The sequence below is a fragment of the Manis javanica genome, chromosome 1 (genome assembly GCF_040802235.1).
Source record: "Manis javanica isolate MJ-LG chromosome 1, MJ_LKY, whole genome shotgun sequence".
NCBI lineage: Eukaryota > Metazoa > Chordata > Mammalia > Pholidota > Manidae > Manis > Manis javanica.
The window spans coordinates 133,904,289-133,929,167 of NC_133156.1; the positions used below are offsets into that span (position 1 = coordinate 133,904,289).

General features: G+C 35.5%; 1 protein-coding gene across 3 annotated transcripts in view; it reads left to right on the forward strand.

Annotated features, from left to right (window-relative positions):
- Nucleotides 1–24,879, forward strand: part of CDH12 (cadherin 12) — a 1,003,878-nt gene that overhangs the window by 787,687 nt on the left and 191,312 nt on the right. For all 3 annotated transcript variants that reach the window (XM_073237610.1, XM_073237601.1, XM_073237619.1), the window contains exon 5: nt 931–1,225. In XM_073237610.1, coding sequence (XP_073093711.1) covers nt 931–1,225 — 295 coding nt within the window. The remainder of the gene's footprint in view (nt 1–930; nt 1,226–24,879) is intronic.

The following is a 24,879-nucleotide window of genomic DNA, read 5'->3' on the forward strand; positions in this document are numbered from 1 at the left end:
ATGCTATTATACCATGCTATAATGTAGTGAATTATACATGTGTTGAATCTCAAAAGAGATTAGAAGGATTTCAAGACATTTCTGTATTACAAGATCTCAAATACATAGAATGAATTAGAGCTAGTGATTTGTCTGTGAATTTGAAAGGATAATCAGTAATTCTATTCATCACTTGGCTGAGTAATATTGAATAACTCATTAAAGTCAGTCTGCTGAAATGAGATCCTCTACCATACATAGCCAAAACCATCCTGGTTTGCCCAGACTTACCTCTCCGTTCAGATGAAAAGGATCGATGTTTTCTGAGCTCCTTTACCTTATCTCTCACTGGATTCAGCTCACTGATTTCTGTCTTTAGGATATTTGGAGAGTTTATGTTTTGATATTTATGAGCTAATTTATCTTTAGTGCAAAAATCACTTAAAATGAAACAATAAGTACATGAGATTTGTACATTTCATTTTATGAAAATTTATCCCCAAAAGGATATAAAAGAAGTAAAGACAAATGTTCAAGTTGGTTGTGTTTATGTATGTTGATGTATTTAGGGGCTGTACTTCTGATCTCTGTAATGCACTGAGGAATAATTTGGATTGACAGAAGAATGAATAGAAGGACATGTGATCTATGTATGTGATAAGCTGAGTAAATTAAAAGGTGAATGGTGGAATCTCTGAGATATATAGGTATATATAGGTGTTCCCATACATTTTTTTTCAACTTATTTGTGTTTAAAATGTTTATAGGCAAATAGTTGATGAAAATTAAAAAAAAAAAAAAGGAAAAAAAGTACCATAAGGTTTTTCTTTAACTTTTCTGAGAAAAAAATATAGTTCAAGTATTTTTAACAGTGGACCATCCCTTTAATGATGTTCTCTCTCTTTTTCTCTCTCTTTCCCTCTCTCTGCCTCTCTCCCTGCCTCCCTAAAGCTCCATTCTGACTTAGATAAGGGAGAGGGCACTGTGAAATACACCCTCTCAGGAGATGGCGCTGGCACCGTTTTTACCATTGATGAAACCACAGGGGACATTCATGCAATAAGGAGCCTGGATAGAGAAGAGAAACCTTTCTACACACTTCGTGCTCAGGCTGTGGACATAGAAACCAGGAAGCCCCTGGAGCCGGAATCAGAATTCATCATCAAAGTGCAGGATATTAATGATAATGAGCCAAAGTTTCTGGATGGACCTTATGTCGCTAGTGTCCCAGAAATGTCTCCTGTGGGTGAGTAGGCAAATCAAAATTCTATTGGATGCTGTGTAGCCTTTTCAACGTTTATTTTTGCAGGTTGACTGAAACTTCTTCCTGGTAACCCAGACGATTATTCTTCCACTGAGAATCCAATTATTTTATCAACTTTCCTTTTTTCAAATTGTTTTCTGCTCCATTCTAAAAATGTAAATAGATACATAAATCCCTAGGATGTGTAACTTTCTGCACAATTTTCCAATATTTTCATTTACCTGATCTCATAGAATTCCTTTGTATTGTAAGTACTAAGCTCACTTTGTACTGAAATTGATTGTCATTACAATTCCAGATGCCTAACTTCCATACCAATCCAATACCAGAGAGTAATGCTTACTTCAAAGTAAGTTATCCAAAGCATGTATTGCATCAGAATAAAGACACAGTCCAGAAAGGGGAGTGTTGCAGCCTTTGCAGCTGTAGATAAATATGTCAGAATGGTGATATTGTTTCCTTTGGGACTACAGGTAACCCACAGTAGTCATGCCATCCAAACAGGAAACAAATGCTGTTGTGAACTTATTATTAGAATAAACTTAAAATTAAGCTATAGTATCATCATCATTCTTAATAATTTAAATTTGATATAATTTCACATTTCAATATCAACCTATATTCACAAAGTTCTATAATACATATTTTATGATCAATTAGGTAAGGCTTTAGTGACAACCTTAAATTATAACTTCTTTCCCTCAGTCACCACTGCCAATCCTTTAATTTATATCGATGTAAGTTCTAGTTTCTAGTGCATATGTGAGTTAAAGCTACTCGTCGCCATTGTTAATATTCCCTAAGTCTGACATTCCTCAGAGGGGTTCTGCCTCCCCTACAACTATCGCAGACATGCATAGAGTATCGTGAGAGCAGAAACAGGTCAGTGGCTGTTGAAGTTGTCATGTGGATTTACCACAAATTCACTTGAAATTGTGTCTGTGACCCTATCAGGCATTCAAAGACCATATTCTCACCTTGACCTAAGAAATCAGCTCAAAGCAGTTAATTTAGATTAAACATTTTAGGATACCTATGCAGGATTGCAAATCTGCTATTCAGTTTCTTCTACATTTTTTGAGCTGCTTCTTATAAGCAATCCTATCATTGCAGGAGATTTAGAAGTACAACTGGGGAGAAGTACCATCCTGTTAGAAAGCAGCCCCTGAAAAGGGGGGGAGCTCTATGTTTACTTGTGCCTTGGTTTTGCAGGGGGATAAAAATGAAGAGAAAAAATAATGCCTTTAAGATGGCAATGCTGTTTAGTAGTTAAATTATTTAACCCAGGACTTACATCCTGTAAATTGGAAATATTTACATGAATTTGTGACTCTCAGTAACTATGTCTTACTATAACAAGATCTTCAAAGCAAAGACACACATCTTTGTACAGTATTAGAAAATTCTGTCTTACTAGGTAAATCATTATACCTTCTTTATGACACTTAGGATCAAGTGTAGGGCTGTAGAGACTGAGTCCTTTTATAGGAGTTCAGAGCTAGGGCCTGGAGATAGAAATCAATCCGGAAAATCAGGAGAGGGGGAAGTGAGTGAGAAAAAAAGCGGTATGGGATGAGACACATTTTCTGTACTGTCATGAAGTAGCAAAGATATCTATGAGGGAATGGGTTCTGTGAAATGCCTTGTCATGTGACATTCCTGATTTTTCTTATTGGTCATTCAGGAAACTCCAGTGAATACTTAGAATTGTTTTCAGTGTGTTCTCTCTCCTTTTTTTTTTCTTAATAATGGAGGAGTATTCATTGCATGCTATGGGTTCGCCCAGATATTCTCAGACTACATTTACATAATATACTTTTCAAATATGTACTAAGAAGTACAAACGTCACATACAGATTAAATGTCTGAGATTAAATGGTACCATGCACTTCCTCTGCCATTCCCCACAACCCTGCCTATACACATATAACCAAACCCCTCAGGAAACCCTGTTAGATGCGTGGTATTTGTTGTTTCTGTTTTCACATGACCAGCCTAAAGTTAACTAAACCTACCATGCATCCAGCCATCATATTTATGTTCCCCAAGCACTGAACTTCCTACCTGAGTACACCCTTCTTACAGCTGGAAATGATTCACTGCTCTAAGTCACTTTGTCCTGTGATGATTCTTCTCTCTATTTTCTTTTCCTGCAATCCCATCCAGGCAACGCCTGCCTTTGTATCGTTTCCCTTGCAATGTCAAAATTATTTTTGGTCAAGAGAAGATGGAGCTTGCAATGATATAGATTGCTGCAGCAAATCTCACTGTTGGTTTTCTATATGCTTGTTTGAGTTATTTTTTCTAAAACATAACTGTCCCTCCCCAATAATTGAGAATGCTGCTATTTCATTTTCAATAAAAGTCAGGAATTAGCTAATTCTAAAATACATACAGTAAAATGGCTTATTTTGTAATATAAAAAAATCAAGAAATATTGGGACCTATAAATCTCAACTTAGCAGTAATGGGTTGTACATCTGAAAATATGATGAACAATTAAACCTAGAATAAAACAAGTGAAAATTACAAAGGGGTAACTGTACAAGAGGAGAATGGTAGTGATCAGGGTAGGTAGAGAGTTCAGAGGAAAAATCAATATTTAAGACGTAGAAGACATTGGACTATATTTAGTTCCTGAAAGTTGAAGAAAATTCTAGTGAATCTGTGAATTGTTTAAGAGAAAGTTCACTTTATTACTAAGTCATGCTATATCCAATATGCCATGGAAGTAATATTCACAGATAAAGTGCTTTTACTCTGACCTAGGGAAATTACTTAATGATCCAGATATTCCCCAACTCAAAATTATTCCTTGGAGACAAATTTGAACATTATGAATGTGGTCTTAATTCTTTAAGATCACTAGAGTAACAATGAATTATAGTAATGTGCTGTCTTTAATATGTGATGATCATGCATCAGTTGAATATATAATTTGAGTTACTTTTCCTAGAACGCTGACAGGTTTAACATCTTTAAGTCCTCATATTCATACTTGTACTATCTCCCTCTGCCAGAGCAAAGCCATTTTCAGGTAGTTGATTGAGTTGTTTGTAACCAGGTCTCTATGATATGTTTTATAGATGTTGGTTGTGAATCACAATTTATATAGTAAAACCTACCAATTCCTGAGCAATAGTAGGGCCCAAGTGATCTCACTAGAGATTTGCATTCCCTGCTTTATTTAGTCATTATAGTAACTTCATGCAGTGTTATCTACTGTTTGGTTTTTATTTTTATGTGAAAACTTAACTCCTGTGTTTCAGAAAGTAGGAATGACTCCCAGATGCTCTAGGACAAAGTTAATTGCAACCAATTATACCCTTGTTTGAGTGTTAGTGGCTTTAAAAATGTCTTTTGTGAGCCTGAAATTTAGTTTTCAACCTCTGATGAGCTGCTTAAAACTTTAGAATACTTACTATATTATATTACATTACATTATAATCTGAGGATGGGGTTTCCTGTTTAAAAGGAATTCTGAGAAATGGGTATCTCTTATTTACTGACTTAAAAAAAAGTTTAGTCTAAGTTTAAATAAAACAAGATGCTGCTGGTTTAATTAAAAAAAAAAGAGGTACCCCTTGTATTTTTTCTATGAACTGTAATTTTTTCAATGAAGATTGGGGATACATGCTAAGATGAAATTTTGGGTAGGTTTTTTTTTATAGATTATTAAACAGAATATTTTCTGCAATGTCATATTTAGATAGTCAACTCCAAGAAGGAAATATAAAGACTTATACTTAACATTAATGTTTCACACCATTATTATAACTCAGAAGCATAAATAAGTCTTCCCCAGAAGTGCCATAGTGAGACAAACCAATAAATGATAAAGTGGATTAGAACAATATGAAACAGTTGAACTATCACTGGCTTCTATCTATGACCCATAAGCAGAGTCTTTGTCAGGAGCTTGGAGACAGAATATTGACTGCTTCCTACAAATAAAGACATTCTCCATGTATAGCCAAAATACAGTTATTAAAACAGGAAATTAACATTAATGAATGATTTCAATCTAATCCTTAGACTCCATACAAGTTTCATCAGTTGTCAGAATAATGTCTTATATAACAAAACATTTAAGGTCAAAATCACACACACCATTTAAATGTCAGGTCTCCTTAGTTCCTCTCAATCTGGAACAATTCCACATGACCTTTGCTTGACTTACATGATTATAACAGGTTGGAAGATTTCTGTCCAGTTATTTTTTTAGAATGTCTCTCCTACTATTTTTTTCCTGATATTTCCTCTTTTATAAATTCAGTATGTGCATCTTTGTTAGGTGGCGCCGTTTTCTTCTTATTGCATCCTATCAGGCAGAACATGGTTTTAATTTGTGCCATCACTAATGATGTTAATTTGTATTACTTGGTGAAGGTGGTGTATTAGGCTGTGTAATATATTGGCCAAAAACTTAGCAGTGTACAACAACAAGCATTTATTATCTCATAGGAGCATGGCTATCCAGGAGTGGCTTAGGTGGGTACGTTTCACTTACGGTCTCTCAGGAGGTTCCATCCAAGCTGCTGGCTACAGCTCTGGTCTAAAGGCTTAATTAGGAGAAGGCAGGAATTCTCTTCCACACTTATTCATGTAGTGGTTGCAGGCCTCAGTCTCTTGCTATGTGGACCTCTTTACAGGGCTATCTCATAACTTGGCAGCTGCCTGGCCCCAGGGGTGAGCCATCTAAGAGAGCTAGAGAGAAAGACAACAGCTCTGATCAAACCCACTTTCTATTTATAATCTAATCTTGAAAGAGACATCCCTTCATTTCTGCAATATCTAACTGATAGAAGTAAGGCAGTCCATGTTCAGAGAATGGAGTTACACAGAGCAGAGCATGAATACAAGGAAGCTGGGATCTCTGAGGGCTTCTTTTTGTCTGTCTACTGTAATCCATCCTCTGCACTGCTATGATTCATGTGTCTCTGCCATGCAACATATATTCAGGCCCTGTCTAGAACTGCCCCATTTTTTCCCCCATATTGCATGAGTTCAAAGTCTAGAAACTCATCATATAAACAAAGTTCAGGTGCAAATGAGGATCCTTGGATTTATTTCCTTTTGCTCTGTGGACCTGTGATGCTAAAGAGGCCAGTTACTTACCACCTCTTCCTCTACCTCCAACACACAATGGTGAGATAGTCATGAAATAAATTTTATAGACATTTATGAGGGAGTGCACAGAATAAAGGAATTACTGGTTCATAACATTTCTGAAATCTAGTTGGTAAATGTGGAAAGCTCTTTGATTAGGTTCAAGGCCTGAGAATATTTGTCCCTAGCAGTCAGTTCCATCATCTGGGCTCTTAGATCTACCTTGTGAGTTACCCTTCCTGTTTCATGAAATATAGCATGCTCTCTTAGCTTCCTGCCAGTACATTCAGTGTGTTTAAAGGCCTCTCCTCAGTATACCATCTCTGACTCTCCTTTTCTGGTACTTGCTTGTGATGTTTCTACATGTAGAAAACTCTTCAGAAGAACTTTATGGGTAGTATAGGCATACCATGAGTCTTCTTGAATTTCACTGAATTAGCCAAAAAAAAAAAAAAAATGTCTCAAGAGAAACCTCTCTCCAACTTAGACCCTACTTAGATGCCTGAGTGAGAAAGCCATTACATGAATTAGAAACTTTATTGTTTTCTGGAGAGGATCTTTGAGCCCTACATGCTATTAATCTCTTAAGAGAGAAGTCTGTCTAATTAGGCAGTAAGCCAATGGACCATCCATAATCTTTCTAAGATTTTCCCAAAAGATTTTATAGTCACTCCCCTGGTTGTATTTTTTTACCTTGCTTTTTCCTATGTGCCCTGGATTTGATCTTTGCTTAGAAACCACTTCTTAATTTTAGCGTCATTTGCCATCTAGAAGAACCAGGAATCTTTAAAACAAGCATGACTTGAATTCTTTTTTTTAAAAGTGACTAGGTCCATTTCCTGTTGTGCAAATAACCATAGGCAACAGTTTTTCTAAATGTTCTATCATTGTGTAAACAATGATCTTTCTTCCTCTAGTTTCTGATAAGAGGTTTTACTTTTCAGCAAACTTTCATCTGCAGCATTTCCAAGTCCAAAATGTAATAAACAGTATATTCAAGGCACTTTATACTGACACTGTCCTCAAAGCCCCCCTCCTGACTATAAAAACATTCCCACATTTTAAGTATTATGGTAGCACCCTACTACCAAGTACAAACGTGGCATTATCTACTACTGTAGAAAAGAAACTACTGGGATTTAGAGACTTAGAAACTACAAATACGTGTTACCTGTTTGTTAATCTAGGTCATGAATTTGGCTCAGTTTAGCTGGGTGTCTCTGCTTCAAAGTCTTGTGCAGATTTAGAGTGAAGCTGACAAGAGCATGGTCTCATGTGGAGATTCACCCGTGGGGGGATGAGCTTCCAAGCCCACTGGTGTGGCTGTTGTCTTAGAATTGGTATCTTAGCACTTCTGCCAAATTCTGTTTGTTAGGATCAGTCTGATAAGCTCGTTTCACTCTCCAGGGAAAGAGATTTGATGAAGGTGTGGATATTAATGTCACGTGTGACTGAGTTCCACATTCGAGGTTGTCTACAGTAGATGATGCTTCCAATGCAAAGTTACTTTTTATCTCCTTGTCAAGAGGTATTTTGAAACTGGAGAAGTAACCTGGTCCTTATCACAATCTCAAGTTGTCCATTTTGTAATTTATATCAGTGTGGTCTCAAGGTTTCATATTCTATTAATTCGTTCTAATCTATTGCTACAATTACTTGATTTAATATTGAAACTATTTCAGGTTTGGCTAGTGAAAGGCCCCTTAAGCTGATCTTTTGTATCTTTTCAATAATATCCCTTAATTATTTAAATAGTTGCTTGTTTTCTGGACCTAAAATATATTTGGAACTTGTCTTGCTCCTTTGCTGCCCTGGTCCTGGAGAAAACTGTTTCTCCAAGGAACTGTCTCTCCACCTTCCTAGAGAATAATCTTTGGAAGCCAAAATCTGGTTGCTAAGTGTGTTCTTTGCTGTTAGAGTGTCATTACTTACAGGTGCTTTTCTGTTGGCACAGCTAAAGAATGAATATATGGGCATATACAATGCATAATATTTATTTCTGTATCCTTCTCCATATATTGAAGCCATGATTTCACAGCAATGCCTCCAACTCCCCATCTAATACTGCCATTCATTCCATCTTTTCTTCTACCTTTTTATAATATGTAACTCTTCTAAGAGTGAGAACTGTGACTCTTGTTATCCTTAGTATGTTTTCTTCCTTTACTAAGCTGTCTCTGTGCAGCCAGTCTTTTACTGCCACCTACCCTCTAGACCCTTTGTGGATGTCTTGATGATCCATTCCAACCCTGAAAATCTGCTCTAGCTGTTTCCACTCTCTTCTGACCCCTAATGTGGAGGTTTTACATACCTCACTAGGGCTCTGGATCCCCACACAAGGTCATATTTCCCACACAAAGATGCCTTCCTCATGCTAACCCATCTCTGATACCCCATACCAATCTCTCTGTGTAGACTCCTTCCTCTTTCTGCTCGGGCTCTAATACCTTGTTCTGCTCTATTACAACTGCTCCCCAGCCACTCCTCCATCCCCATATCCCTCCCAGCACAAAAGCCCACCTCTCCCCATCCCCGCTATGCTTTAGGACCAAATTATTCTAGAAGATAAGCAGAGGAAGAGCACTCTTTCACTCTTAAAGAACTTAGAGTATTTCTAGAAGTGATCAGCTCTGGGCTCTATTTTCTACATTCATTAATAGTGTTTAAATCAAGGATCCTTCTTTCATTTTGAATTTTCATTGTGATTTGTTAACCTGAGTGCAAATTTTGATGTGAGAAGCCAAAGATGACCTAAGAAGTTGTTGGTAAGACCAGATTCATTTTTGCCAAAATAATGGTTTTGGAAACTTCTTTTCCATATTGGGAAGTATATCTTCTATTCTTACAGTCAATTAAAAAGAAAGAAGATTTCTATAGAGAAACTGAGGACAAAACTGTTGTAACATGTTCATATGTAAATGTCTACATCTTACCCTTTTTATTCTGAGTCCCTCCCCACTGATACATGAGCTCAATATTTACTATTGTCTTTTCTAAAAATTATACCAGGTGTGTTTAAAACCTTGATAGTCTTTCTATCCCAATTTACATTTTCTTTGGTGTAGAGTGCTCTTTTATCTTAATGTATGGAGCCAAGCTGTTGATTGTAAGAAACACCAATTAACAGATCACACAATTGCTTTGCAATCTGTTGAGTCGCTTTAAAACATCTGATGAAATTGAGCAGGACTTAGGGATCCCTCCAGTATCAGCAGTGAAATGCAGTACACAGCGTGGCAGACTATTTTCAGGGCCACAGGATGGTATGACTGTATGTTTAGGGAGCATTTTTTTCCCTCCGTTTGATTCCTATGTTTTTATTAGTAGTTTGATTGCAAAGGTAATGCTATTGACAGGTCTTGTGTGGCTTTGAGAGAAGTGTATGAATTGTTTTACTAGCAGCACAGTGTGTCCCTGAACATAAACCATGTTGCATCGATAGTTGCTTTAGCAGCCACTGATCAGCAATAAATGTTAAAAATTAACAAGAAGTTCCTTTTTTTTCCTAACCACCAATGACTCTAAGCATTAAATATATGTTAGCAGAAGTTGCTTCTTGGCCACTGAGTGGTTCAAAACATTAAACATATTTTCAAAGTATTACTCTTTCCCCAGCCTCCAAGTGGTTGTAAACATTAAATATGTTTTGTAAAAACTGCTTTGCTAGCTACAGGCAGGATAGCTATGAACATCATTTTTCTTTAAAGTTGCCTTCCAGCTGCAGGACTATTTTTCCTTATTTGCTCTATTCTATTTATTTTTTTGTACACAAAAGCAGGCAAGAGGCTACCTTAGCCCAACTGTCTCTTGCTTTATGATAAGTGATCATGGAAGAACAGCTGCACCTATATAAAACCCTGCTGGCAATAAGAGTTCACTGAAGTTCAATTGCTTATACTGGGTATTCCACATAGATGCTGGCTACAGTTTCCAAAATAACTTTTGTTTCTGCTTACCATTGTGCAATGTGTTGAGGTATGAAGATGGATAGAAGCTAAACCTAGTATTGAGGAAAATAACTTCAAGTAGTCAGACACTGATAGATCATGCCTATTGATCAAGATGAAAATATTCATCAAGAGTATAGGCTCAAAGACAGGCAAAATGGCAGGACTAGTAGATTAAGGAGGTATTTATTCCGAACATGATTAAAGAGCTTGAAATCTATGTCTAGAAATAACTCAGTGTTGACAACTGCATGCAGTCCAAAGACAGTGAAAAGCTTGTCACTATACAAAAGTCTATCTAGGAATTAGCCCAGGAAATTTGTTTATTTTAACCAAATTCACAGTGAAAAGCAACTGTGGCATTGAGTCGATTGAAAAAGTTAATCTGCTGTATCATCTCAGGCTTAGTAATTCATCATCAAACCAAATAATCACCCAAAAAGCTTTGATTTCTACAGGGTCCAAGCATTTTCTAAATCAAAGAATATTTTATTTTACCAAATGTTTTATTCTAGGTGTATGTTCAACAGATTCAAATACTGATAGGATGCCCATTATGTACCAGACACTTTAGATACTGGAGTTAGTACCTAAACAGACAGGTTAGTTAATGAAAAAATCCAGACGAAACTCCTGCCCTCAGAAAGCTTGCATTCCAAAGGCCTAGTGCAGGGGAAGCCAACTATTCTCTGTGAGCTAAATCTGGCACATCACCTGTCCTTATTAGGCAAAAGACCTCCCACTCAGTCTTTTACATATTGTTGGTGGCTGCTTTCATCCTACAATGGCAGAGTTGCAACAGAGATCTGATGGACCCCAAAAGGTAAAATATTTACTATCTGGTCCATTAGAGGAAAAGTTTGCTGAGCCACGGCACAGCAGATTGAGTATCAGAGAGGAAGTTAAGAAAAAGTAATGATTTTCAATAAATGTATGAGGAAGAGGGGTGTTTACTCTAGAAAATACCTCCCCAAGAAGAAAACAAAGAGACACAGACAGACAGACAGACAGAGAAATAAAGAAAAAGAGAAAGAGAGAAAGAAAGGACAAGAGAGAGAAATGGCAGGATTAGAGGTCAAAGGAAGGGTGGAAGCCAGGTCCACACTAACATAGTGCATGCGGCATGCAGTCAGGTGCCCTCATTTAGTTTATTCTGAAAGGCATGGTTTAACTTTATGATGGTAAGCGAAGCACTGTCCTAAAGGAACATTATGACACATTATGAAGCATTTTTTATTTTTCTGCAGAAGTAATTCTTTCAATTTTGTAACCATGTTTTTTTAATTAAAAGAAAATTAAATAATGGCAACTAAGAAAGTTGAAAGAGTATTACCTCTAGATTGGGTTGAAATGTTTCTTCCCCATATGATTTCTCAGGATTCATAAATTCTTAGCCTCACTAAGGTGTAAGTGTTGAAGGAAAAATTGAGAATGACTGAAAACAAATTTAAAGACAACCACTGGTATTAAAAATGACTACCCAATAACGTGTTAAAGGAAATTTCATTAGAAAGTAAAGTTTAGGTGAGTTCATAAAGGTTGGCACTATTTCCATTTCTGACCAGAAACTGAAACTTAAAAAAAAAAATCAGAGGCTACAGTTTTACAAATAATTAACAAAATGAATATAAAAATATGCAATTTGTTAAATTGGCAATGGCACTAAAAGAAAAAGAAACGTATCAATTAAACTGTCATCCATGTTAATTTTGCCTCTGAGAAAAACATTGTAATGGGATAACTTCATGAAATGCTTTGATGGCAAGAAAGTGCCAAAATATGATCAGCTACTGCACAATTCACATCAGGCAAGAAAGCATTTGGTGGCAGCCTGAATATCGAGAGGTTTTGTTTCATGCCTTTATTCTTCTCTTTTTCCCTTTGTTTAATCAAGTATACGCTGTCTGACAGTGAAATGATTTATACTGAAAACATTGTTATTGCAAGAATTTAGTAGAAACTTCAGTGTAAGAGGAGAAAACACACTTCCACTTCCCCAAATCTTTTAAAAATGTAATTACCATTTCTGAAAGAACTTCTTATCTTCATAGAAATACATGTTTTGTAACTATTATTTTTGAGTGCCTATTTAGCTCAAAACTTCGATTAGAAGCAACTTACTCATATGGTTATATTTCTATTATCAAATATATTCATTTAGTATTTCAACTGAACTCTGTTCTATTATTTATATTTATGTCCAGTTAGCCAGAATGGATATTCTAGAATTGTACAAGAGCATATATCTTATACTATGAATTTATCTTATCCCTGTTTCCTTAAAAATGAATCTGGCATATACCTAAACCAGCAAAATGCTAACCATTTGAAAATACAAAGAGGATGATGGAGAATTCATTTTCTAGTAGGTCTTAGTATAAGTTGGTTAAATATAATGTATAGAAGTAATATTTTGTATTTTTTAAAAAATGATTTATGTGTCACCTGAACCATAACAGATTCTTCACTCCCAATCTCCAAGAACACTATCTTGGTAAGGTAATTCCCAAGAACAGAAGGATGTTTAGGGGTTCTAAACCTGGGAGGGCTATTAGAGTTAAACTGTTTTGAGTGTTTTTCCTGTAATAGTAAGATTTGTATTTGTTATATAGCAGGAGAAGGAAGACTTCTAAAGATTATTGTTTAAGTGCATATATATATATTGATTATGATAGTGGCTTGTGGAAAGTATCTTAAAAAAAGAGTAGTGTGACTGACAACATCATGGCTAAACGAATGTATGTAGGGCACTAATAAGAAATGATTGTCCTAATTCTAAAAGACAGATAAATAGGGAACACAAAATAGATCATGCGTCACCAAAGATGTAGATTCAAACTTTGATGAGGTTTGTGGAAATATTTATAAAAGTGTTTTCTTTTTTGTAAAGTTTAGATGATAAATACTATTGCTACTAAAAATATTGTTATAAGGATTGAAAGAGATATCATTTTGTATATAAATAAAACTGAACCCAAATGCTAGTCATTTCCTTCCTCCTTCAGAAGCTTTTCCTCTTACGGGGTTTTAGATTTGGAGAAGATAAGAGTCTCCAATTGCTTTTCTATCTTCATCTTTGTAATTGTTCCTAGTAAATCACATGAGAAGGACATTTCTAGCACATCTCCTTCTTGGAATATATATATTTTTTCTTGTGTAATACCATTTATCCAAAATATTTGAATAGAGACTCAGAACATAGGACATGAGATATGATAGGTATAAAATATAAGGAAATACTGTGCAAAAATATGTCTAGTGGATGTTAAATGCCATGTCTTATGCTTCAAAGGCAGGACAATGAACTAAACAAATGCATTTATTTATTCTTTGTTCCAAAGACATTGAAAAAGCATAATATAATACTTACAAAATATAACTATAGGAAGCTAGTAAATTCTTCTGGCAGATCAAGAATAAGGAATTTCTAAAGGACATAAATCATGTCCAAGGGATTCTGGCTTTGGCCACAGTGGAACTATTGGTATCAGGCTGGACAACATATATGAGGTAACAGTTTATATATATATATATATATATATATATATATGAAAAGTAGTATAAGCTTGTCATTCTTGAGAGAAGAGATCATGAAACAAGCCTCACTTTCATGTTACTCTGATTAGGGGCACTTTTCCTACCAATACACAAGGAAGTGGACTCCAAGAATGAGTCAGGAGATAGAGGTTATAGCTTGGAGCTGTTGAAATGACTGTCAACTTGAGACCTGCACAAGTGGCTGAAATTTTTATGGGACAGTAAGGAGAGGCACAGAGATACACTGCAAAAGTCAGAGTAAGGTTTTAGGATGTGTTTTCACCAAGGGCTGTTCTGTGCATGAACAGAATTAGCCTCTGTAAGTCCTGCTAAAAGCAGGTACTGTGGAACTGTGATACCAGTGGTAACACAGGCAGGGAAATATTGAAGTTATTGACTACCAACAGGGGAGAGATTTCACTGAATATCTCAGACATTTGTGCGACGCATCAGAAAGGCTATACATTAGGGAGAAGGACCATTTCCTTCAGCAAACTGTGCACTGTATCCAAAAACAAGAATAGAAGAGGACTTCCTTAACAAAGAGTTAAACATGGCCTGGCAAGATCAAAAGTGTTTGCCAGTAATTTAACTGCCTCAAAGGTTATCTTAAGGTCATTTGTAGGGAGATAACATCCAAATATTCTACAGTATATTATTCAAAATTTCCAGCATGCAGTAAGACCAAATGCAAGTTATGCAAAGAAGCAGGAAAATTTAATCAATAATCAATGAAAAAAAGTCAATGATAATAGACATCGCAATGACTCAGGGGTTGAAATTAATAGTTATATATTATAGTATAGTTTAAGACTAATGGAAAATATTGTCATGATGATAGAACAAAATAAAAAGGAAATTATGAATAATGGACATTCCAGAAATGACAAGGACAATATGTAAAATTAAAAATTCACTGGCAAGGCTTAAGCAGATAGCAACTACCAGGAAAATGACAAATAACATTGAAATCAGAGTTTCTGAAACTATCTAATCTTAAATAAAAGAAAAAAGACTGAGATAAGGGATTGACATGAAATGATATCAAGCCATCAAACATATGTATAATTGGAGCCCAACAGGAACAAAGGACAGAAAATGAAGCAGAAAAAAATATATTTGAGGAAATAATTGTGAATGTTTCCAAATTTTGACTAAGAATTTCAAAGAAGAAATCCAAGAACCTCAAATAAACAACTATATCTACACAAAGATTGGACAAAAATAATTATAAATATTTTATAACAAAAATCATAAAAAAGTAATTATAAATATCTATTTAATCTAAGGTAAGACTGGAAAAAGTAAGGAATAACAATATCCAAGAAAAAAATGCAAGCAAAATAGCAATGTGGTAGATTTAAAGACAGCTATGTCAAGGAGTAAATGTAAATGTACTTAATATTTATTTTAGTTTGCTAAGGCTACTGTAACAAAGTACCACAAACTGGGTGATTTAACAAAACTTTGTTGTCTTATGTTTCTAGAGGCTAGAAGTCTGCAATCAAGGTGGTGGTTCCTTCTGAGGTGGAGGCAGAATCTTTTCCAGGTTCCCCTCCTTACCTTCTAGATAGCTGTCTTCATGATCACATAGTATTCTTTCTGTGGCATATCTGTATGCCAATTTTGTCTTTTTATAAGGATCCAAGTCATATTGATTTAAGATCACAATGACCTCTGAGTCAATTGCCTCTGTAAAGATCCTATCCCCAAACTAGGTGACATACTGAAGTATTGGAAATTGGAATCCCAATATACCATTTTGAGAGGAAATAATTAAACCCACCACACACTCAAATTAAGAGACAGTAATTTAAGACTGAATAAAGTAGACAACTAAACTACACACTGTCTACCTAGAATGCACTTTAAACAAATAGACAAAAGTATGTTAAACATAAAGGAAAGGAAGATATACCATAGAAATATTAAGCATAGAGAGTTGATGTAGTTTTCTAACCAGATAAAGCCATGTTCAAAACAAGATTAATTACCAAAGTAAAATAAGATATGTAAGAAATATCAATTCTTACAGAATGTCTTGTAATCCTCAAAGTGCATATATATATATATATATATATATATATATATATATAATATATATATATATATATATATATCTATTAACAGAGCATCAAAGTGCATGGAGTAAAAACTGACATGACTAAATGGAAAAATAGAAAAACCTTTATTCACAGTTGGCATTTTAACAATTAACTCTCAATAATTAATGTACAAATATAGAAAATTTCAACAATGCTATATCAACCAATGTAGTCTAATTTTAAATTATAAAACATCACACACAAAATTACATGGGAACATTTAATCAAATTTACATGGAACATTTATAAAGAACTGTATGCTAATCCAAAACATTGTACGAACTGCATAAGATTAAAATCTCTTTTCTGAGGTGGAGTAATGATCTTTACATTGTTTTTAATATTGGTTAAATGAATGTGTATGTTTGTGAAAACTCAAAAAATGAACACTCAAGTTCTATGCATTTTACTCCATCTAAATTCTAATTAATAAATGGTTTTAGATAGATAGATGATAGATGACAGATAAGTAAATTAAAAAAGTAAGAAAGCAGCAACTCAAGTAACAGTCAATCATGTGTAAAAATATTAGCAGTTAATCCCAGTAAAGGTATGTAATTTACATCTATACTGGCAAAAATGAAGACTTTGTATAAATATTATTTTTTATTTAAATACCAAAATAACCCCCAAAATCAGAAGTAGAAGTAATGGAAATTGGTACATGCTATAAGAGTTTGTCAGAGGTTTATTACACATGATCTTTTCACTGCCCTACTTCCCTATTCACAGGCAATGTTTGTCTTAAGTTTTGTTTTTAGGAGAAAGCATCCCATTTAGCTCTCTAAGTCATTAATTCAATGTAAGTGGTGCCAATTTACAGCTCAGTAAGGAAAGCAGAGCCATTGAACACTGTGGTAACCATGATGAAGGTGCCCTCACTTTCAGAAGATTTGTGTATTGAAAAGAAAGCCCAAGCTCACAAACATATTCCCCATACTAATATTCACATAACTAGCATGAACAGAGTTTTAATAATGAGAATCTGCAATTACTTAAATCAAATAAAAATCTCACATGAGCAAATGAAACAAGCTATTTACTAATAATATTTAATTTAAAACTGCAAACCCAGATATAAAGAGAAAAACAAGAATCTTCAAATATTTGAATGAAAACAATAAAATAAAGAATGCATTATTTAAGAAAAACAAAACAACTATTAAAAAGCTGAATTAATAGAAGTAAATAAAATGTAAATAGCACTAATATTCTCAGAAGGAGGTGAGTCACTAACACATCAAGTAAAATATATGCCTCCTTCAAACAACACTTACATATGTCATGAATTGAAAACACCATTGCCAAAATTAAAATGCAGTTAATAATAGAAATAACAGAAAATGCAAAGTTGATGTCAAAAGATTATTCCAGAATCTGACATTGCTTATGGGGATGAAATAATTGGCTCATTAAATGTAAAAGTGCCATTTAATAGACTTCCCTGGATGACCAAGGCTTATAATTATCTGATAAAAATAATTTATTTGTGTCTTTATTTCTTGTCTTAATTTTCTATCTTTCTTACATTTCTATTCTGAAGTATAACTTCTCCTAATCTGTATTTCAGTACATTAATTTTACCTTCAGTTGTATCTGTTTATAAATATACCATGATTTTTAAAAATTTGCATAATTATATTTCTGAAAGTTCTATTTAATCTACTACAATATTTCAATTATTTTAAGATTTTCTAAATGTTTGAGCAGTAAAATAGTTTTATCATGTTCAATATTGTCCAATATTCAAGGTTTTTGTGGGCTTAGTATTTTTTTAAGGTACCATTAATATACAATCTTATGCTCAGATTTAATTTGAGCAACCTTCATTTGAGCATTCCCCTCTATTATTAAGTCCCCACCACATACCCCATTGCAGTCACTGTCCATCAGAATAGTAAGATGCTATAGAATCACTCCTTGTCTTCTCTGTGTTATACTGCCTTCTCCGTGCTCACCCCCACATGTTATGTGTGTTAATAGTAATGCGCCTTACTCCCTTTATCCCTCCCTTCCCAACCACCCTCCCCAGTCCCTTTCCTTGGGTAACTGTTAGTCCATTCTTGGGTTCTGTGAGTCTGCTGCTGTTTTGTTCCTTCAGTTTTGCTTTGTTCTTATACTCCACAGATGTGTGAAGTCATTTGGTACTTGTCTTTCTCCACATGCCTTATTTCACTGAGCAAAATACCCTCTAGCTCCATCCATGTTGTTGCAAATGGTAGAATTTGTTTTCTTCTTGTGGCTGAATAATATTCCATTGTGTATATATACCACATCTTCCTTATCCATTCATCTACTGATGGACACTTAGGTTGCTTCCATTTCTTCAGTATTGTAAATGGTGCTGCAATAAACATAAGGGTACATATGTCCTTTTGAAACTGTGATCCCCCATTCTTCAGGTAAATTCTTAGGAGTGGAATTCCTGGGTCTAATGGTACTTCTATTTTTAGTTTTTTGAGGAACCTCCATACTGCTTTCCATAATGGTTGAACTAGTTTACATTCTCACCAGCAGTGTAGGAGCGTTCCCCTTTTGGCACATCCTCACCAGCATTTGTAGTTGTTTGTCTTTTGAATGTTGGCCATCCTAACTGGTGTGAGGTGATATATCATTGTGGTTTTAATTTGCATTTCTCTGATGATTAATGATGTGGAGCATCTTTTCATGTGTCTATTGTCCATCTGAATTTCTTCTTTGGAGAAGTGTCTGTGCAGATCCTCTGCCCATATTTTAATTGGGTTATTTGCTTTTTGGTTGCTGAAGTGTGTGAGTTCTTTATGTATTTTGGATGTCAACCCCTTATGGGATATGTCATTTATGAATATATTCTCCAATATTAGGATGCCTTTTTGTTCTACTGATGGTGTCCTTTGCTGTACAGAAACTTTTTAGTTTGATATACTCCCACTTGTTCATTTTTGCTTTTGTTTCTCTTGCCTGAGGAGATATGTTCATGAAAAAGTTGCTCATGTTTATATTCAAAAGAGTTTAGCCTAAGTTTCCTTCTATGAGTTTTATGGTTTCATGACTTACATTCAGGTCCTTGTTCCATTTTGAGTTTACTTTTGTATATAGACTTAGACAGTAATCCAATCTCATTCTCTCATATGTAGCTGTTAAGTTTTGCCAACACCACTTTTTGTAGAGGCTGTCATTTCCCCATTGTATATCGATGTCTCCTTTTTTGTATATTAGTTAACCATATATGCTTGGGTTATTATCTGGACTCTCTAATTTGCTCCTTTGGTCTATGGGTCTGTTCTTGTGCCAGTACCAAACTGTCTTGATTACTGTGGCTTTGTAGTAGAGCCTGAAGTCAGGGAGCATATTCTCCCCAGCTTTATTCTTCATTCTCAGGATTGCTTTGGCTATTTGGGGTCTTTTGTGGTTCCATATGAATTTTAGAACTATTTGTTCCAGTTCATTAAAGAATGCTGTCTGTATTTTGATAGGGGTTGCACTGAATCAGTACATTGCTTTTAGGCAGGATGGCCATTTTGACAGGCAGGATAGCCATTTTGACAGTATTCTTCTTATGAATGGCATGGGATGTGTTTCCATTTATTGGTATCTTCTTTAATTTCTCTCATTAGTGTCTTGTAGTTTTCAGGATATAGCTCATTCACCTCTTTGTTTAGGTTTATTCCTAGGTACTTTATTCTTTTTGATGCAGTTGTGAATGGAATTGTTTTCCTGATTTTCTGCTACTTCATCATTAGAATATAGGAATTAAACAGATTTCTGTGTATTAATTTTGTATCCTGCAACTTTGCTGATTTCAGATATTAGTTCCAGTAGATTTCAGGTGGACTCTTCAGGTTTTTTTATGTACAATATCATGTCATCTGCAAACAGTGACTGTTTAAATTCTTCCTTACCAATCTGGATGCCTTTTATTTCTTTGTGTTGTCTGATTGCTATGGGTAGGACCTCCAGTACTATGTTGAATAAAAGTAGTGAGACTGGGCTTCCTTGTCTTGTTCCCAATCTTAGAGGAAGAGCTTTCAGCTCTTCTCTGTTAAGTATGATGTTGGCTGTGGGTTTCTCATGTATGGCTTTCATTATTTTGAGGTACTTGCTGTCTATACCCATTTTGTTGAGAGTTTTTATCATGAATGGGTGTTGAATTTTGTCAAATGGTTATTCAGCATCTTTTGACATTATCATGTGGTTTTTGTCCTTCTTTTTGTTGATGTAGTGTATGATATTGATAGATTTTTGAACATTGGACCATCCTTGCATCCCTAGAATAAATCTCACTTAATTATGATGGATGATCTTTTTGTGTATCCCTTGACTAACTTTTTGGATAGCTGATTTAATTTTCTATTTCCTTAGTAATTAATTTGTCTACTTCTTTTACTGTGGTTTTATTTTCTCTGTTCACAGCTATTTAGCCTTAGGAGCACTTTTATCTAGAGCAGTCCCTTTAAAATACACAGTAGAGATGGTTTGTGGGAGATAAATTCCCTCAAATTTTCTTATCTGTGAATTCTTTAATCCCACCTTCAAATTTAAATGATAATCTTGCTTGGTACAGTATTCCTCATTCAAGGCCCTTCTGTTTAATTTCATTGAATATATCATACCATTCCCTTCTGGCCTGTAAAGTTTCTGCTGAGAATTCTGATGATTGCCTAATGGGTTTTCCTTTACAGGTGATCATTTTCCTCTTTTTGGCTGCTTTTAATACTCTGTCCTTGTCCTTGATCTTTGTCATTTTGGTTATTATATGTCTTGGTGTTGTCTTCCTTGGGTCCCTTGTGTTGGGAGATCTGTGCACTTTCTTGGCCTGAGAGACTATTTCCTTCCCCAGATTGGGGAAATTTTCAGCAATTGTTTCTTCAAAGACACTTTCTATCCGTTTTTCTCTCTGTTCTTCTGGTACCAGTATAATATGAATATTGTTCTGTTTGGATTGGTCACACAGTTCTCTTAATATTCTCTCATTCCTAGAGATCCTTTTTTCTCTCTCTGCCTCAGCTTCTCTGTATTCCTGTTGTCTAATTTCTATTCCATTTACCATCTCCTCTATCTCAACTAATCTGCTTTTAAATCCCTCAATTTTATGTTTCATTTCAGCTACTATATTTTTTAAGGTGTCTGTCTCTCTCCTGAATTTGTCCCTTAGCTCTTGAATATTTTTCTGTAGCTCCATTAGCATGCTTATGACTTTTATTTTGAATTCTTTTTCAGGAAGATTGGTGATTTCAGTCTAAATGAGCCCTGTTTCTGGTGTTTGGGGGATTTCTGATTGAACAAGGTTTTTATGCCTTTTCATAATTCTATTGAATAGTGAGAACTATTAGGCTTGTATAGGTGGCACTCTCTAGTGCCCTGAAGCTCTGCTGTTTGGAACTTCCCAGTACCTGGAGCAATGGCAGCGGTCTCTGGCAAGCAGTGCCAGTGCCTATGCTTAAGAGTGAGGTGTTTCTTGCTTCCTGGACACAGTGCATGCTTCCACTGTCAGGGCCAGTGAGCTGCATACAGGGAGCAGCCTGTGCTTTAAGGCACTAAGCTGCCATAGGTAGGGCTGCCCTCCGGCTGGCCTGAAACAATGGTGATGGTAGCAGGTGAGCAGTGCTGGTGCCTGTGGTGCCTGCCGGGATGACAAAGCCTTTTCCTGCTTCCCTGCCTGCCTCCGCTGTCTGGACCAGTGAGCCATGTGTAGGGAGTAGCCTCTGTGTTAAGCAGTGTAGTTGCTTTAGGCAGGTCTGCTCTCCGGCTGGTCTGGAGTGATGGAGGGGGCATCAGGCGTGCAGGTGCCAGTGGGGAGGAAGAAGTGGCAGGCTGCTTATTCTAGTGAGGGTCCTCGGAGCATCATTGCCAGCCAGGGGGATGGAGCGCCTGAAGCTCCTGAAAGTTCCCAACCTGCTGAGCGGAGTGTGCTGGGATGATTTTGCCCACCTGTTCGTTCTCCTGAACCCTTGCCACTTTAGTAGCCCTCTCACTGTTGGGAACTCTTTCAAAGTGCCCACCTTTCTTTTGTGCCAGGGCAACTGGTTGTGGGAACCTGTTTGCAGTCTCAGTCTCTGACTTTGGTTTTTGTCCACTCTAATATCCAGAGCACCTTGCAGTGTGGATTTGTGCTCCTAGAGTAGATTTCTAGTGCTGGGTATTTAGCAGTCCTGGGCTTCTACTCCTTCCCTGCTCTGATTCTCTTCTTCCCACTGCTTAGCTGGGGTGGAGGGAGTGCTTTTGTCCCACTGGGTCATGGCTTTATTACTTTATCCCTTTCCATGAGATGTTCTCTTCTTCCAGATGTAGATTGGATGGTTCAATCTTATTTCTGATTACTCTTTTAGGAATAGCTGTATTTGCTGTATTTTCATACTATATGTGGTTTTGGGAGAAGATTTCTGCCTCACTTCTCACATCACCATCTTTTTTCCTTGATCTTAGTTTTTGTTTTATATTGTTTCTATTGATTTTGTGGTTTCGTTGACTTGTTTTATTGTTTTTCTGAGAATATTGTAAGATTTAGGTTGAATATATCCTTATCAATTATTTGAATTTGCTTCTACCTGGTCACCACACAAATAGTGCCACCTTACACAACATTTAAGTCTTGAGATTAGCTGGGTCACACAGGAACACAAACCTAGGTCATAGATCCAGTATAGGACTGGTTTACACCTGGTTCATCTTACTCTGAGGGTGTAGGCATTTGTAATATTAACCTTTAAGTGGAGGGCTCTTGTTAGAATTTTAACATATGTTAGACTGAGGCTTTTTTTTTTCTTTCTAATCCAGCTTTCTAATTCACTGTCAAATAAATCTTTTTATTTGTGTTAGTCAGAAGTTTGCTGCTGGAAAGGTAATATCCTTACTTCTCTGGATTACTATTTTCATATTTGTCCTCATAACTCATTAATATCTTGTAAACTCTCAATGCTTTTAAAAAGGTGGTTAAAAATGTGTTATAACTGATATTTTTTATTGTTTTCAGTGGGAGATATGGTCCAAATAACTTATCTATACAGTACTGGACATTGAATTATTTGTTTATTCATGTATGTAGTACATTTATATATTAGGACATTTGTCTTTCCTAATTAACTTTATTTTAACTCATTTTAGAATCTGTATTTTATGTGAAAAGAAATTGACATTTGATTAGGACAATACTAGCTCTACTTATTTTCTGAGTAATCATAGGCAAGCAATTTGACAGTGGAATGCAACTATTTTCTCATTTTCTTATTGTAAAATGGGGACAAATAACTGGACTGTGTAATGTATAAAAATCTAAAATGATACCTAAAAATAATAGAAAATGAATAAGTATCTCTTGCAGCTGTCCTATCTGCCACCATGGTTCTTGGATATGACTGTCACAAGAGAATGCACCATATGTCCACTTTATTCAATGACATTAATTGTTCCATTGTCTTCTGGGGCAAGTACTTCTTTCTCACAAATCAAACCATGTCACTCACAACTTTCCTGTCATTTATAAATTCCTGGTAGTCTCCTGTTTGCATTTAATAGAGGATAAACTCTTTACTCTCAATTACAACCAAATAGTACCTGTAGAATAAAAGCTACTAAGACTAATCAAACATCAGTTCAACTAATAACTGATAACTCATCTCTCCCTCTTTTGGAGATACATTAGTTGTTCCTTCAGTAGTAAAGTATCTCTTGTTTAACAATAACAAAGTAGAGAGATTCTCTAATAGCTATAAGCAAAGCACAGAGTCTCAGAATGCAGTCTCATTTGTGAACTTTATTTTGTGGGCATATTTTCAAACAATCACTTAATTTACCAATAAAGTTGCATTAACTTGGTAACTGAGAAGCCATGTACTTTTATCCCCTATGTGGTAAGACAGAATGAGCTACCTATTAGATGTCCTTATTTTTGAATAATGATTCAATATTCATTTAGATATAGGAAGTACACACACACACACACACACACACACACACACACACACACACTAACACAAGCTAGTCTGAGGGGAAAGAAGATGAGGAAATAAAGCATACATGCACAGACTTATACAGAAGAAATATGTAACATCTGATTTTTTTAACTTCCAGGACAGCAGGGGGAAAAGTCCCAATAATCAAAAGATAAAACTATTCCAAGTGTTTTCGATTAGCTAACCTGTGTAGCTAAATAGGTATTTTGTTGCCAATCAATATGTCAAAACCAAATTACAGCAATGAAAATAATTATCATTATCAAGTCATAAAGAAGTATTATTTTATGTTCTCAACTGTATTATCTATATATCCTGATTAAATGATATGCTGTTGGAAGGAAGATAGAGGTAGAACCTATTTTACCAACTTAGAATTTTTTCCCATCCATGTCAATCTAGGGAATGAGTGTTTTGGCATTTCAATATTATTAATTTATTTGTAATTGACTTATTTGTAATTATTTACTTATAATTTTTCCATACCTTTGACCTGTGAGATACTTACTTAGAAGAGCAGGGACATGGGACATGCATCATGATTAATTTTTCCTGCCTATGATAAAAAGGGCCAAGACATAAATAGTAAGATCAGGTGGGACTCCATTTAAAACTGATTCAATTTTTAAAAACAAGGAGTTAGGAGGTAAGATTCTTAACATATTTTATGGTAATTAGTCAACAACTGACCCTATATTAAGGAAGGGCAAGCAGTCCTTACTGATATGTTTCCACTGCTTGAGGGTAACCACTGTCTTGAAGAAGAACAAGATCAATAAATTCCTTGTGTCAAGTTTATCCTACAGAATATCTAGAGGACCGACTATGGATGATGAAATCTCTCACCAGAGATAGACATCATGAGACCACATGTCCAGCCTATGTTCCCCTGGCCCTTTGCCCCTTTCTTTAAAGGACACAAATCCTAAGCTTTTAGTCACATCTCCTCTCTGAAGTTGCCTGCACTCCCCTTTCTTCGAGTGTGTACTTTGCCTTAAATAAAGACT